Raw genomic sequence first — 17,899 nt, forward strand, 5'->3', positions numbered from 1 at the left:
TGTTACACATCCAGTTATGAATATGATTCAAATAGTTCTGAAGAGGAAAGCATACTTGTTTGCAATCGATTAAAGAATTTATTCTGTGCCATTTTGAAGCAACATTGGGGGGAAATGATCACCCAAAAAGAGGCAGAAAATGGCGACCAAGCTCCGTGTGAGGAATTAATCAGCCCGTTTCCACAAGCTGATAAATTCCTTACATGGAGCTTGGTCGCCCTCTTCTGGCTCTTTTTGGTGCAACATGACGTTTTCAGACCAAACAAGTACAGCAAAATATAGTGACGTGATGGAAGGACTGCTACAATGTGTCCTTTTTTCGGTCAGGGACGTTCCTTCAGTGACGTCACATACGGACTCGTCACCAACTCAAAAACAAGACTTCCGGAATATTCAGCGCAAGTCTTAAAACGTAAATTATAGCTATATGTGGTGGAATCTTTATAAACTACGCTCAGTAGAAGTCATTTGAAGCCATTTTACAAATTATGGACACAACTTGTCCGGAGACGTCGGTTGTCCTTTAAGGAATCTCACACCACTGAAGCAGATAAACATGTCACTAAATATCTGCTTTAGGAACGTATCAATGGGAAAAAATGTCTTTGACAAGATGCAGTTTGATTTTGAGAATGTGTGATGCAAAGGCTCCTTTATTGTTGTACGGAATACTTTCTGAGAGGGAGTTTTTGGGCTCCCGTCCGTGTTCTCCCAAGTTAGGCACTGAGCAGTTTCAAGTATCTGTTTCAAATGGTGAATAAAAAATTGTCTGTGCTACTTGCTTTGGGTAAGGCGGCCTTTGAACATTGTCATGAACATTTACAAGTGTATTTATTATCCGACACTGCCAACGAAAACTCATTTGAAATGATAAACTATGCCCTTGAGCAAACTAGCCCCTTTATATTCAACGTCCGATCACGGATCACCTTTTTTTTATGTATCATAAAGATATATATATATATATATATATATATATATATATGTTTAGACTAGTGGGGCTCACATAGAACATTTTAGCACTTGACCTTGCCTTTATATACAGTGTATATATATATATATATATATATATATATATATATATATATATATATATATATATACAGTAAAGTCTCGTTATATCGATATTCAAGGGAGTCCGAAAAAATATTGATATAACCGGGACTATCGATATATCCGACCCTGTTTGCATGTAATTTTCTCCATGCGTGCATAGAAATAGTATCGATATAAGGACTATCGATATATCGATATCGATATAACGATACTTTATGTATATATATATATATATATATATATATATATATATATATATATATATATATATATATATATATATAAGGCTGTATATAAGGCAATATACATATATACATACCCATACACCCCCTTGTATATGCTCTCTGAAATGAACTGGAGTGAACAAAAGTTATATCATCGCGATTATGCCATGATAATCATTACCCTTGTGATCCACAATGTCATCATAGCCTTGAATCTCATCAATGGACATATAGTCAAATTGGAGCTCAATAATTTTTCAGGATGACCTTGCGTCCATAATGATGTGTCTACTATTTTCGGCTATCTTTTAGGCACACGCCAAAGTGATGTGTCTTTCCCCTGTCAATGATTATTAACATGACTAATTGGGGCTTTTAAATGTGATGGCTCTAAATTAAACTCCTTTACATTTACAACTTGTTGCAGTGCAACGTAGCTTTCTTTCTTAATGTAGGACACATTGTCACAAATTATGACAGTCAAAGATGGAAGTCAATATCACCTTCATTCTCCCATTCCAAACATTGGAGCTGCACTTTTTTTTCTGTACTTATTGCCTTGCGATGGTATGGGTTTCCGTAGCTTTAATGCTGATGTGTTCCTTTGTCCTTGGCACTCCTAGTGGATGGACGCTTAAGATTAAAAGCTACACGTGGGAGGGTAAAATGCAGAGAGTGGCTTAATCGGCTATAACTCACTGCACCAGCATAAAATGAAACCACTTGATGCTCTATTAAAGACAACTGGATTCACTGAACCAACCATCAGTAATTGGACTTTGAACAGACGATGCCTTTCGCAATAGAACAATTCAAGGACTTGCTGCCGAGGTGAAATAATTCCTGGGCTGTTTTTTGCACGTCAACAAAAAGACTTTTCAGTGACTAAAGTCTGTGTTTTTTTTGGTCTTTTTTTGCCGAGTCATCACGTCACATTTACTGAAAAGCCAACATTTACCACAACACTCACCAGATGCTACATGTCCATTGTTTGGACATGGGAAATGGTATGAAACACTTGGTACTATAAGGTGCACCTCCAATGACTGACATATTTTAGAACTGATTTCATTAAGTTTGCACTGCATAGAATGTGGTTAGGGTAGAAGCTACAATTGTGACTGAGGTTGCATTATGCATCCACAAGATGGAGCAACGCTGAGGGAAATACGATAAAATACAGCTTTAATTTATATACCACTCGCACAACCGCTGAAGCTGTAAAAACAAAGTGCTTCACACAGCATATGAATTGCTTTGTTCAATAAATCAGAATATTGATCCATATATAATCACTTGAAAAAACTGCCATAAAATGCAAAAAAATGCATCCAGTGTCTTCACCTGTTCAGTAAATTCAAATGCGACGCTCATACAGACTATAATCTGATCATAAAGTCATTCAGCCATGCTTTCATCATTGATTCGACATTAAGACCACGAGGAATGAGGGAGTTGTCTCTATTTTTCTGCAATTTCTCATCATCATGCGGAGTGCAGTATTTTTTTATTTTTTTTATTTTTTATGAACAGTTCGACTCCCCTTACTCCACAATTAACATCATCATAAAAACAAAAAGTGGATTGGAAGGAAAAGGAAATCGGTCTTCGGAGGACAAGCAATTCCATATGCATTAAAATGAAAATGCTTCCTTGTCAAACAACCAGGGATGCACTCAGCAATCCACTTTGAATGCGCATCGCAATGTTAGTTCAGGGGGTAACTCCTCAACCGGCGGTCTTGAATTGTGAAGAACGGACACCGTGTTTCATGGATATTCCCATGCTTTCCAGCATTATTGAACCGCAAATCATTGGACTGAGCAAGCGACTTGAATGAAAGTATTTGTGGTTGCAGTCAAGCATATTTTTTCTTTTATAACCTCCAACCAAACTCGTTAACTTCACCGGCAGTTCTATAAAACCCTCAGAGGCATTTTTACTCAAGTATGAAGTGAACAATCTCTATCATCTCCATTTGTGTCTCTGCCATAAGAATTTATTTTCCAACTCTCATACTCGCTCGCTTATGAATTTACTGTTGCTCAGAAAATCTCGGAGTAAATCCTTCATTCGATTGATTTAGCGTGTGGTAAACATGAACAAACATGTTTTTGTGCTGCAGGATATCCTCGTTACACGGTGATTGGCGACCATGGCTCCGGGGAACATCATTTGCGAATCCAGCGTGTGGAGCTGATGGATGATGCCATTTTTGAGTGTCAGGCCGTCCAAGCTGCTATGAGATCCCGTCCTGCCCGCCTTACTGTGCTTGGTGAGTTTGGATTAAATACACAAGATTCTGTATGATACCATCCAAGATCTGGAGATAAAAAAAACAGAGATCACAAATCCCCCAAATGTTGTATATGGGCCGATGAAGCCCTTTTACATGTTGGTGAGCAAATACCAGCATTGCCAAAATACAGTTCAGTATTTTGTATCATAAACAAAATGTTTAAAACAATGCCAGTAAATTAATTAGGCTGTTTTGTCTTCTCTGCCAATATTTGCAATTGTAACTGTAACATTTAATGAGAATAGTATTTTTATTTTCTAAGAGCAACAATCAAAATGTATTTTTTTGTGTGATTTTCTGGGTCTGTTCAATGATGAGGAAACTCATCGTTGACTGATTTTTCCATCCTGCTAATCAGTTCAACGGTTCTGGCTCCACATTGTTTTAATCTGGCCTTTGCAGAATTTTTCTGGACCTGAAGTGAAGTTATTTTGGAGTCGGTAAGCAGAAAGTTAAAGAAAGGAAAACAAGGAAAGAGTTATTGATCCTGACCTAATGAAAAGCAAACCTAACGATTTGTAGGGAAAAAGGCTGCATTGGAAACAAGGAGGTCAAGAAAAAATTAAGATAATTAACCAATTAGGGAAGCATTGTGTAATTCAGACAAAACAAAATCTAAAATGTAGTTCTTGAGATAATCATTATAAATGATTGACTTTATACAGAAAACATCTGAAGCATTCAGTCCAGAATAACACTGATGACTAATTTATTACCGGTTTAGATGATTGAGGGTGAGGGAATTGATCATTCTTCCCTATTTACCCATAACCACTCGTGGAAGGTGTTGGTTTTAATCCCATGCCAAGAAAGTAAGTGCATTATGACAAATTGTCTGAAAGAAATACAAAGAGACCTAAATCGAAAAAAGCAAAGTCACAACAACAAAAAGAATCCAAAGTATCAAACAAAAACTACAACTGAAGCAAAGAACAATAAGCAAAAGAAACAGAAACAGGACAACGAACCGACACCTGCCGGGAGTCATCTGCAGTGCAACGTAGCTTTCTTTCTTAATGTAGGACACATTGTCACAAATTATGACAGTCAAAGATGGAAGTCAATATCACCTTCATTCTCCCATTCCAAACATTGGAGCTGCACTTTTTTTTCTGTACTTATTGCCTTGCGATGGTATGGGTTTCCGTAGCTTTAATGCTGATGTGTTCCTTTGTCCTTGGCACTCCTAGTGGATGGACGCTTAAGATTAAAAGCTACACGTGGGAGGGTAAAATGCAGAGAGTGGCTTAATCGGCTATAACTCACTGCACCAGCATAAAATGAAACCACTTGATGCTCTATTAAAGACAACTGGATTCACTGAACCAACCATCAGTAATTGGACTTTGAACAGACGATGCCTTTCGCAATAGAACAATTCAAGGACTTGCTGCCGAGGTGAAATAATTCCTGGGCTGTTTTTTGCACGTCAACAAAAAGACTTTTCAGTGTCTAAAGTCTGTGTTTTTTTTGGTCTTTTTTTGCTGAGTCATCACGTCACATTTACTGAAAAGCCAACATTTACCACAACACTCACCAGATGCTACATGTCCATTGTTTGGACATGGGAAATGGTATGAAACACTTGGTACTATAAGGTGCACCTCCAATGACTGACATATTTTAGAACTGATTTCATTAAGTTTGCACTGCATAGAATGTGGTTAGGGTAGAAGCTACAATTGTGACTGAGGTTACATTATGCATCCACAGGATGGAGCAACGCTGAGGGAAATACGATAAAATACAGCTTTAATTTATATACCACTCGCACAACCGCTGAAGCTGTAAAAACAAAGTGCTTCACACAGCATATGAATTGCTTTGTTCAATAAATCAGAATATTGATCCATATATAATCACTTGAAAAAACTGCCATAAAATGCAAAAAAATGCATCCAGTGTCTTCACCTGTTCAGTAAATTCAAATGCGACGCTCATACAGACTATAATCTGATCATAAAGTCATTCAGCCATGCTTTCATCATTGATTCGACATTAAGACCACGAGGAATGAGGGAGTTGTCTCTATTTTTCTGCAATTTCTCATCATCATGCGGAGTGCAGTATTTTTTTTTTTATTTTTTTTTTTTATGAACAGTTCGACTCCCCTTACTCCACAATTAACATCATCATAAAAACAAAAAGTGGATTGGAAGGAAAAGGAAATCGGTCTTCGGAGGACAAGCAATTCCATATGCATTAAAATGAAAATGCTTCCTTGTCAAACAACCAGGGATGCACTCAGCAATCCACTTTGAATGCGCATCGCAATGTTAGTTCAGGGGGTAACTCCTCAACCGGCGGTCTTGAATTGTGAAGAACGGACACCGTGTTTCATGGATATTCCCATGCTTTCCAGCATTATTGAACCGCAAATCATTGGACTGAGCAAGCGACTTGAATGAAAGTATTTGTGGTTGCAGTCAAGCATATTTTTTCTTTTATAACCTCCAACCAAACTCGTTAACTTCACCGGCAGTTCTATAAAACCCTCAGAGGCATTTTTACTCAAGTATGAAGTGAACAATCTCTATCATCTCCATTTGTGTCTCTGCCATAAGAATTTATTTTCCAACTCTCATACTCGCTCGCTTATGAATTTACTGTTGCTCAGAAAATCTCGGAGTAAATCCTTCATTCGATTGATTTAGCGTGTGGTAAACATGAACAAACATGTTTTTGTGCTGCAGGATATCCTCGTTACACGGTGATTGGCGACCATGGCTCCGGGGAACATCATTTGCGAATCCAGCGTGTGGAGCTGATGGATGATGCCATTTTTGAGTGTCAGGCCGTCCAAGCTGCTATGAGATCCCGTCCTGCCCGCCTTACTGTGCTTGGTGAGTTTGGATTAAATACACAAGATTCTGTATGATACCATCCAAGATCTGGAGATAAAAAAAACAGAGATCACAAATCCCCCAAATGTTGTATATGGGCCGATGAAGCCCTTTTACATGTTGGTGAGCAAATACCAGCATTGCCAAAATACAGTTCAGTATTTTGTATCATAAACAAAATGTTTAAAACAATGCCAGTAAATTAATTAGGCTGTTTTGTCTTCTCTGCCAATATTTGCAATTGTAACTGTAACATTTAATGAGAATAGTATTTTTATTTTCTAAGAGCAACAATCAAAATGTATTTTTTTGTGTGATTTTCTGGGTCTGTTCAATGATGAGGAAACTCATCGTTGACTGATTTTTCCATCCTGCTAATCAGTTCAACGGTTCTGGCTCCACATTGTTTTAATCTGGCCTTTGCAGAATTTTTCTGGACCTGAAGTGAAGTTATTTTGGAGTCGGTAAGCAGAAAGTTAAAGAAAGGAAAACAAGGAAAGAGTTATTGATCCTGACCTAATGAAAAGCAAACCTAACGATTTGTAGGGAAAAAGGCTGCATTGGAAACAAGGAGGTCAAGAAAAAATTAAGATAATTAACCAATTAGGGAAGCATTGTGTAATTCAGACAAAACAAAATCTAAAATGTAGTTCTTGAGATAATCATTATAAATGATTGACTTTATACAGAAAACATCTGAAGCATTCAGTCCAGAATAACACTGATGACTAATTTATTACCGGTGAGGGAATTGATCATTCTTCCCTATTTACCCATAACCACTCGTGGAAGGTGTTGGTTTTAATCCCATGCCAAGAAAGTAAGTGCATTATGACAAATTGTCTGAAAGAAATACAAAGAGACCTAAATCGAAAAAAGCAAAGTCACAACAACAAAAAGAATCCAAAGTATCAAACAAAAACTACAACTGAAGCAAAGAACAATAAGCAAAAGAAACAGAAACAGGACAACGAACCGACACCTGCCGGGAGTCATCTTAAAGCAGACAACTAAGGACACAATGACCAACTGATATGCTGCTACAGGCGGAGACCTACAGTGCCAGGACAGAGCTCAGGGAGGTGACATACAGTGTGCAAGACAAAATCCAAGTTGTCAAATATTTGTCAACAAAGATGAAGCATGTTTATTGCCAGGGGAGTAACCGTCCAAACACGGGTGATGTACAAAATCAATTGAATAGCGTGTTGCTAACCCTACATGCATTTGCTTGTTAAAAATTGTGATTTCGTTTGAATAATAATAATAATTTCTAAGTGCCTTTCAAAACGTGCTCTCCCTCACTGCTTTAAGTTCCACAGTGTTTCTCAAAAGTAACTTTTTTTGGGGAACAGTATTCCTATTTATGATGACAATAAATACAGCAATGTGTAAGTTTGAGTTACTCCTGTGCAAGGACACTCAGAGATTTTTGTCACACACAGTACATGCAGTAAACTGATGTATGATAACTTGACAGAGACTTGATATACAGTTGCTATGGATACCATGAGATTGTTTTATTTTTTATTTAAAGCGCGAGGTCAGTAACAATGTGTCCATGGCCTTGTGACAAACCGTTGAATTGATAGCTTGTCATTGCAAGAGTAATTGTGTGCTTTCTATTTGTTTTCCTCCAGCGGCATTGTTCTTATGTTGAAATTGTGTAGCACTAAATATTCATGGCTACAAATGCCCAAGGGTATCTTTTGTTATTGTTGGTTTGTATTGAATCATGAATTTTAGCATATGAACCTGAAAATACTATTGGGCTGGTTTCAAATTTCTATTCTGCTTCAATTGACGTGAAAAAAATAAGAAAGGTTTTTATGTGGGAAAAGAAGACTATAGGCACTATTTCCATACAAGTTGGCACAAAACGTGCTTCAAATTTAAGCAATGGCTAGTCTAAATGTTCATGTTCTCACAAGCTGGTGAAGCATGACATTTGAAAAAAGGGTGGTTTGCGCCATTGTGGGAATGAACACATTAGATGCGTTTTTGCCTAAATCGAAGCGAAACTTCTCCTTTCCTAGAAATTTATGCGCAACATGTGTCCTGATAGTTCCAAACATTATATGGCCTCCATAACATGGCCCCTGTTCTTTCCCGACAATTGAATCCTGAATTATGGGCAGTTGTACTTTGACTTTTGACTTTTTGACTTTGTGGATCGTAATTCAGGCTCTCAAACAGATGTCGAGTGACAGCACTTTGGGTGATTTGGCCCAGTGATTTCTGCGTGTTCCTGCAACAAAACCACACTGGTATTCCCTCTTCTCCTCATAGTTTTGACTGCTTTCTTTCCTGATCCACCCCAAACTCAGCAAGCTGTCACAATTGGTGATAGACATCCCCATGCCTTTTTTCTTCCGCACAAGTCAGACAACACATGCGGCTCATTGTTGTTCAGGACACGTCAGCTAAAGCACAGCAGCTACACATTACATTTCTTCTCTCTGCCTTCCTCGTTCATTTCCAACTCCAAACAGTTTCTTTCTCAATCGCTCACCCCCTGGGAATGCCAAAGGGGTGAATCCCCAAAATGGCTTTGCATTGGTCCCTCCCAAATTGAGTATAGCCCACTAGGTCCAATATCGGCAAAATAAAGTGTTATTATCTGACAGTTTGAGGCAATTTCAGTCCTAGATTTGATAAAATTAGTTTCCCATCATATATACTATTTTTACTTTTAAAATACATTTTACATTACATCTTAACAACAGTTAAATAGCCAATTATAAGGTTCGTGTTTACTTAAGAGTTGAGTGCACAGTGAGAATTTATGATGATGAATTAAAATCTGTATCCTTTGTTGCCATAAGTGCTAATCCATTGATTATCTCATTCATTGCCATTACCAAATGTATTCGGGAATTGAAAATATGACGTTGAGAGCCATTCCCTATTGGTTGGATTTTGTTTTTTGTTGCGGGGGGTGCTGAAAAAGCACTGGTCAAACCTCGACAATGTTTTTCCCTCCCACGAGGGTGCAGCATTTGCCTTTTGTACAGCCGCCCCCACCTACACCTCATATTACTCCAGACCCATATAACTTAGGAATTATTTTTTTTCTGATGAAGGATGAGAGCCTAAGGTTTCTTACACTGCATGAAATGTTTATGTAGTCCTAAAACTCAACATTCTGTGGGTCTTGGAATTTGAGTGAAAATAACAAAAACTGGGGACTGGAGTGGACATATTTTTGCACATCGTCTGGCAATGAATGAGTTAAAAAAAATCAATTGCCAGTCTAATATTTTCAGCATTGATGGACATTACTGGTTAAAAACAAAACATTTTGTCCTTATCCGTAACCGGGACTGACAGTTGTTTTATTTTATTTTTTTTGCTCACCGCCTCTGTGATCAGTAGTTTCCATATAACTGTATGTTCAGGATAGTCTAGACTAGGGTTGGATCCTACAAATGTAGATAGGGACATAGTATTTCCCAAAATAACTAAAATACTAAATAGTAGTAATGTTTCATTTTTTAATGTAAATCTCAAAAGTTTGTTTGCCATTATGGTAATGATAGGCATGATTTTTTTTTGCGACACATGGAACGTATAAAGTAAACAATAATAATAATAATAATAATAATGATACTCATCATCATCATCATCATCATCATCATCATCATCATCATCATCATCATCATCATAGTAATAATATATGCAATGCGGGTGATGTACAAAATCAATTGAATAGCGTGTTGCTAACCCTACATGCATTTGCTTGTTAAAAATTGTGATTTCGTTTGAATAATAATAATAATTTCTAAGTGCCTTTCAAAACGTGCTCTCCCTCACTGCTTTAAGTTCCACAGTGTTTCTCAAAAGTAACTTTTTTTGGGGAACAGTATTCCTATTTATGATGACAATAAATACAGCAATGTGTAAGTTTGAGTTACTCCTGTGCAAGGACACTCAGAGATTTTTGTCACACACAGTACATGCAGTAAACTGATGTATGATAACTTGACAGAGACTTGATATACAGTTGCTATGGATACCATGAGATTGTTTTATTTTTTATTTAAAGCGCGAGGTCAGTAACAATGTGTCCATGGCCTTGTGACAAACCGTTGAATTGATAGCTTGTCATTGCAAGAGTAATTGTGTGCTTTCTATTTGTTTTCCTCCAGCGGCATTGTTCTTATGTTGAAATTGTGTAGCACTAAATATTCATGGCTACAAATGCCCAAGGGTATCTTTTGTTATTGTTGGTTTGTATTGAATCATGAATTTTAGCATATGAACCTGAAAATACTATTGGGCTGGTTTCAAATTTCTATTCTGCTTCAATTGACGTGAAAAAAATAAGAAAGGTTTTTATGTGGGAAAAGAAGACTATAGGCACTATTTCCATACAAGTTGGCACAAAACGTGCTTCAAATTTAAGCAATGGCTAGTCTAAATGTTCATGTTCTCACAAGCTGGTGAAGCATGACATTTTAAAAAAGGGTGGTTTGCGCCATTGTGGGAATGAACACATTAGATGCGTTTTTGCCTAAATCGAAGCGAAACTTCTCCTTTCCTAGAAATTTATGCGCAACATGTGTCCTGATAGTTCCAAACATTATATGGCCTCCATAACATGGCCCCTGTTCTTTCCCGACAAATGAATCCTGAATTATGGGCAGTTGTACTTTGACTTTTGACTTTTTGACTTTGTGGATCGTAATTCAGGCTCTCAAACAGATGTCGAGTGACAGCACTTTGGGTGATTTGGCCCAGTGATTTCTGCGTGTTCCTGCAACAAAACCACACTGGTATTCCCTCTTCTCCTCATAGTTTTGACTGCTTTCTTTCCTGATCCACCCCAAACTCAGCAAGCTGTCACAATTGGTGATAGACATCCCCATGCCTTTTTTCTTCCGCACAAGTCAGACAACACATGCGGCTCATTGTTGTTCAGGACACGTCAGCTAAAGCACAGCAGCTACACATTACATTTCTTCTCTCTGCCTTCCTCGTTCATTTCCAACTCCAAACAGTTTCTTTCTCAATCGCTCACCCCCTGGGAATGCCAAAGGGGTGAATCCCCAAAATGGCTTTGCATTGGTCCCTCCCAAATTGAGTATAGCCCACTAGGTCCAATATCGGCAAAATAAAGTGTTATTATCTGACAGTTTGAGGCAATTTCAGTCCTAGATTTGATAAAATTAGTTTCCCATCATATATACTATTTTTACTTTTAAAATACATTTTACATTACATCTTAACAACAGTTAAATAGCCAATTATAAGGTTCGTGTTTACTTAAGAGTTGAGTGCACAGTGAGAATTTATGATGATGAATTAAAATCTGTATCCTTTGTTGCCATAAGTGCTAATCCATTGATTATCTCATTCATTGCCATTACCAAATGTATTCGGGAATTGAAAATATGACGTTGAGAGCCATTCCCTATTGGTTGGATTTTGTTTTTTGTTGCGGGGGGTGCTGAAAAAGCACTGGTCAAACCTCGACAATGTTTTTCCCTCCCACGAGGGTGCAGCATTTGCCTTTTGTACAGCCGCCCCCACCTACACCTCATATTACTCCAGACCCATATAACTTAGGAATTATTTTTTTTCTGATGAAGGATGAGAGCCTAAGGTTTCTTACACTGCATGAAATGTTTATGTAGTCCTAAAACTCAACATTCTGTGGGTCTTGGAATTTGAGTGAAAATAACAAAAACTGGGGACTGGAGTGGACATATTTTTGCACATCGTCTGGCAATGAATGAGTTAAAAAAAATCAATTGCCAGTCTAATATTTTCAGCATTGATGGACATTACTGGTTAAAAACAAAACATTTTGTCCTTATCCGTAACCGGGACTGACAGTTGTTTTATTTTATTTTTTTTGCTCACCGCCTCTGTGATCAGTAGTTTCCATATAACTGTATGTTCAGGATAGTCTAGACTAGGGTTGGATCCTACAAATGTAGATAGGGACATAGTATTTCCCAAAATAACTAAAATACTAAATAGTAGTAATGTTTCATTTTTTAATGTAAATATCAAAAGTTTGTTTGCCATTATGGTAATGATAGGCATGATTTTTTTTTGCGACACATGGAACGTATAAAGTAAACAATAATAATAATAATAATAATAATAATGATACTCATCATCATCATCATCATCATCATCATCATCATCATCATCATCATCATAGTAATAATATATGCAATGCAGGAGGGAACACACACCATTTACTTTCAAGTTCACATTTGCTTTTTTTATGCTACATTTTACAGGTAATTGACGCACACTCCTCAACTAACACACAATCCTGCGGAGCCATTATTATCAGAGTGGGAGTACAGCATTTGACGACCAACATTTGCAGGAGTGTCATTTTTTTTTCAATGAAATGGGAACAGAAAATAAATAAATAAAAGCAGCAGTGTGGTACCAGGTTCGTAGTGAGCCCGACCTGTAATTAAAAAGCAGCAATCAATCTGTCCCACTGACGACACTACTTATGCCAAGACTATCGAATAGCTGCAGCAAAGGGCTAATTTAGAACCATTAGGGACTGCAGACTTTGCAAACATCACAGTAATGATGATGGCTGATTCAAGTTCAGGGCTCGCACACCGTATAACTGTCAGACCCGGGTTGTATTAAGGTGGACCGAGTGCATGATTTTAGATTAAATCAAATAACTAAATTCAACAAGTTTCACATCTTTCTTTTATGATATGTTATGCCCCCCACCACCCACCCAACCCATCTCAGGCACTCACAATAAAAAGGATATGAAAAATCTCGGCATGTGAGGCCCAAATGCTCTTTTGGAAGCATCCCGGCCCCTCAAATGATCAGTACGATAGTAGGGTGGGACTCGGTTGATGCTGCTACGAAATCCAACAATCTTAATTTGCATAACCATGCAAATTGCGCAACTTCTTCAGTCGACAGTCTAGTGCCTGAATGCCGTCAATCGTATTTCTTCAGAGGTGGAAAATCTGTAAACAGTCTTTACTTGGTACAATTTCTTGATTATTTTTTAAAATGTAATGAACACATTTAATAAATATGGAACATTATGCATGTGTGTCTTATTTTTCTTTGGCAGAGGGGACAAAAACAGTGTCTCATCTTTCCTCTAGCAGGCTTTTGAGAGTTTTCCGTTCGGTGTAGTATTGTGACGGCTATTATACTTTGCAATCATAACGTATTCTCCGATTATCCTCTCATCTCCATCATGCCATAAGACGCGTTTATGGCTGCCTTCTATGCTTGAGATTTTAACAACGGCACCACATTTCGGAATAACTGCAGCAATTATTTTTATTTATTTATTTTTCTTCTTCCAATAAGTGTTGGTGCCCAATTGATTCCCTAAAATGACAAATGTCAGCCCCGTCTCTACCACCCAATGCTTGTAAAACACTGCCTGGATTACATATTCCACGCAACAGATCTGCACCGTGAAAGCATTGTGACCTTTTTTTTTTTTTTTCTCCTACTTGGCGCCAAAGGACACATAAGGTGTGTGCCTTCCTATAAACTCCCCCTCCATTTGACGAGAATAGTACACCATGTCGTCTGAGCCGCTCGCGTTGACCTGAGAATCCTCATTCCCGCCTAACTCTCTTGCATTTTAATAATGAGCAGTGGATAAAAGGCAGACGGACACAAAGACTGCATTTTAAATTCAAAGACATAATGGCAACCAGTGTGGGAATTTTCTTTGATTGGAAGTCGAGCCGGAATGAACTCATTGTCTGGTCCGATCCTTTCCCATCACACAAATCCAAATGTCTCTGAGCATACGTTACCCTAATTTCAATTGGTGGTTTAAAATTGGTAATATTTGCAATGTCAATGCTTTAACATGACACTCAAGAAGGTAAATGTACGCCATCTACTGTATGAGATAATAAACTGACGTCTGCATGTGGCTGGCTTGAAAGCAGCAATGTTTCTCGCCAAGTTTTTCAATGACGAACTAAAAATGAGTTACTCAGATGTGGACATTAATAAATTGTGCCCTTAAAATCGAAGCAGCCCCAGGTATGGTCGCAACCGAAAATGGAAACTTCAACGTGTGGTATTTAACATTTTTACGATCCACCACCGACCATCAAACATTATTAAATGTTATATTGCTGTGGGGGATGTATACCTAAACTATCCTGTGAATTAAACCCCACAATAAAACAAGGAGTCGGGTGGCTTTCTAGTACGTATTAGTATTACCTATGTATTTATTTCTGAAATTTTGTGGGGGGTGTGTGTTTCACAGAAACAAAAAATAATAATATTCCAAAACCCAATTTGCAAACCAATTTGCTAAGTAAATGCAAATTTTGAAGGTTGGGTTTCTTTTGTCTGTTCTATATAACCTTCAGTAAGACTGTACCTTCACCAAACTATCACTGTTTCTGCATATACAGTATTTACCTTTTTTTCGCTTCTCTATGGGATCATCATGCTACATATGCAATTTCCTTTTTTATTTATTTTTGACATTAGTTACAAACCCATACATCGTTAAATAAATGGGAAAAAGTAAGATACACCAACTATTGATTCATCGACTGTTCATTTCCCCAATTCACGAAGGTCAGTGAAACAGCCACTGCTCACACAGTGACAGAAAATTCCATTTCTGAGCAACCTACACTCCATTAAAAAAACAACTAAAATGTGCAAAGAGAGATCAATAAAAGATAGGCAATTCCAACTGTAATCCTTTGGGTAATCCTTCGGAGCAATTATCGTAAAAAGGGTTTGCAACAAACAAACAAAATTGTATGATGCCGGTGGCCCCGAATGCCACAATTAATTCAAGAGGGACAGAGTTGGGAACAAAATAAATAAATAAAGTATGGTATGCACTGCTTTTACAGCTTCTTCCTTCACGCAAGCTGTCAAAGAGCCCAATTATACGTATTGTCATTAAATGTGCAAAACACTGTCCCAAATTACATTTCCTTTATTTGCATTCATCTCCAGCGCAGTCTGACAGCATAAATCTAACGCATAATAAGCCTTCCTTCCAATCATGGCACTTGTGTAGAGAGATTCGACAGCTGCCTGCAGCCTTTGATTTTATCGCGCCCCAGATCTGCATTGTAATGAGCATTCGGGTCAATCAATAATTCACTGCAGTTTGATTTAGATGGGACAAAAAAGGGAAACTACGAACGGGACTTTGATCAATGGCATGTAGGTATATTATATACATACAGTATGTATATATATATATATATATATATATATATATATATATATATATATATATATATATATATATATATATATATATATATATATATATATATATATATATATATATATATATATATATATATATATATATATATATATATATATATATATATATACATACAGTATATATATATATATATATAAGCGGCTGGATAGCTCAGTTGATAATGCATCGGTTTGGCATATGGGAGACAAGGGTTCAAATCCCACTTGTGGCAGAGAAAATGAGCACAATGACATCATCCAGTGTGGGTCCTTGGGCAAGACCCTTCACGCTAATGCCTACCTCATACAATGATGAGAGACAATAAATGGAATGACATGCCGGCTCAGACGTCGCCCGGCCAAACAAGGTCTGCGTCAGGTGCTGGGGAACCAGAGCACCCTGATGAAAAATGGGCTACTGGAACAAAGCGGAGATGGACGAGATGCGATAACATGGCTCTATTGGAATGCTACTACTCAAGCAACCCTAGTCAGAGGGGTTACATGCGGAGAATGGGGGCTGAATGGTTACTTCGAAACCCACAGTCACGGTTGACCACGAAACAACTAGTAAGTAGCTCAGTGTTCCAATATCCACAAACGGCAATTGCTATCACAACTTGAGATTGATGAGGTACAACACAAATTCCGAGGTGAAGGGCCCCAGGCTGCCACATCACAGGAAGAGGTTCAACCAGAGATTGGGAGGCAAGCCCCAATGAATAATGAGATTGGGAAGCCAGCCCCAATAAATGAAATGCTGAGCGAGGCAGCAAATGACCTGAGAGATAAGATCATGGCAAGAATGAAAACTGGGCAACGAAGGCACCGATTACAACGGCTATGTGAAGTACCACCTGAAAGTCTCATGGAAACTGTGAATGCAGCACTGAGAACAATCCCGACCGGAACGATCACGGAAACGAATGAGCTGATATACACCTCAGCATCAGTGATCCTAGACATGCTTGGCTACAAGAGCAACCATGAGAGCCACGAGATTCATTACCCACCATGGAAAAGACGGTTGGAGGCCAAGATCAAGGCGGCTCGGAAAGATGTGAGTCAATTGACGGAGACCCAGAGAGGTGTGAATAAAAGGCCAATACCCAAGAGGTACATGCAGATAACCATACCTGAAGCACTCGAAACTGCCAAACAAAGGCTCCAGGCCTTGGCCAGTCGCCTAAAGAGGTACACGAAAGAGAATGAGGCCAGAAGAGGCTGTTCGCAACACAACCTGCGAAAGTGTACGCTCAGTGGCAGGGTTCTAACAGCAGAGCAGACCCTCCAAGGCTGGAAACTGAAAGATACAATACATGAGCAAAGCACAGAAAGGCATTAGTAGAGATACTAGAGGTGCCAAACATCAGCTGCTGGTTGACAGAACAGTCGCTCAAGACTGCAGGTCCCGACATACCAACCTGTGCACAGCCTGGATTGATTACAAGAAAGCATATGACTCGATGCCACACACATGGATCAATGAATGCTTGGAGTTGTATAAGGTCAACAGGACCCTGAGAGCCTTCGTTGCAAACTCGATGAGGATGTGGAAAACCACACTTGAAGCCAATGGCAAGCCACTAACGCAAGTGTCCATCAAATGTGGCATATACCAAGGTGATGCACTCTCCCCACTGCTGTTCTGCATAGGACTGAACCCCCTCAGCCAGATAATCGCCAAGACAGGCTATGGATACCGCCTCAGAAATGGAGCTACGATCAGTCACCTCCTCTACATGGATGACATCAAGCTGTATGCTAAGAGCGAAAGGGACATAGACTCCCTGATCCACACAACCAGGATCTACAGCAGTGATATCGGAATGTCATTCGGGCTGGAGAAATGTAGTCGGATGGTGACTAAGAGGGGCAAGGTAGTTCACACTGAAGGGGTCTCACTCCCTGAAGGAACAATAGCAGACATTGAAAACAGCTACAAGTACCTCGGTATACCACAGGCCAATGGCAACCTCGAATTAGCAACAAGGAAAGCGGCTACGACCAAATACCTCCAGCGGGTGAGGCAAGTCCTCAGAAGCCAGCTCAATGGCAAGAACAAGACCCGGGCAATAAACAGCTATGCCCTGCCAGTGATCAGATACCCTGCAGGAATAATAAGGTGGCCAAAGGAAGAGATTCAGACCACGGATGTTAAGACCCGAAAACTCCTCACCATGCACGGAGGGTTCCATCCCAAGTCCAGCACCCTGAGACTGTACACAAGCCGTAAGGAAGGAGGCCGGGGA

The 17,899-nt window shown here is 38.8% G+C and overlaps 1 protein-coding gene across 1 annotated transcript in view; it reads left to right on the plus strand.

Moving 5' to 3' along the window:
• Positions 1-17,899, plus strand: part of kirrel3b (kirre like nephrin family adhesion molecule 3b) — a 183,840-nt gene that overhangs the window by 113,664 nt on the left and 52,277 nt on the right. The window contains exon 4 of the mRNA XM_089013637.1: positions 3,406-3,555. Coding sequence (XP_088869763.1) covers positions 3,406-3,555 — 150 coding nt within the window. The remainder of the gene's footprint in view (positions 1-3,405; positions 3,556-17,899) is intronic.

This window comes from Hippocampus bargibanti, linkage group LG14, assembly GCF_051943395.1.
Source record: "Hippocampus bargibanti isolate YZ-2025 linkage group LG14, ASM5194339v1, whole genome shotgun sequence".
Lineage (NCBI taxonomy): Eukaryota > Metazoa > Chordata > Actinopteri > Syngnathiformes > Syngnathidae > Hippocampus > Hippocampus bargibanti.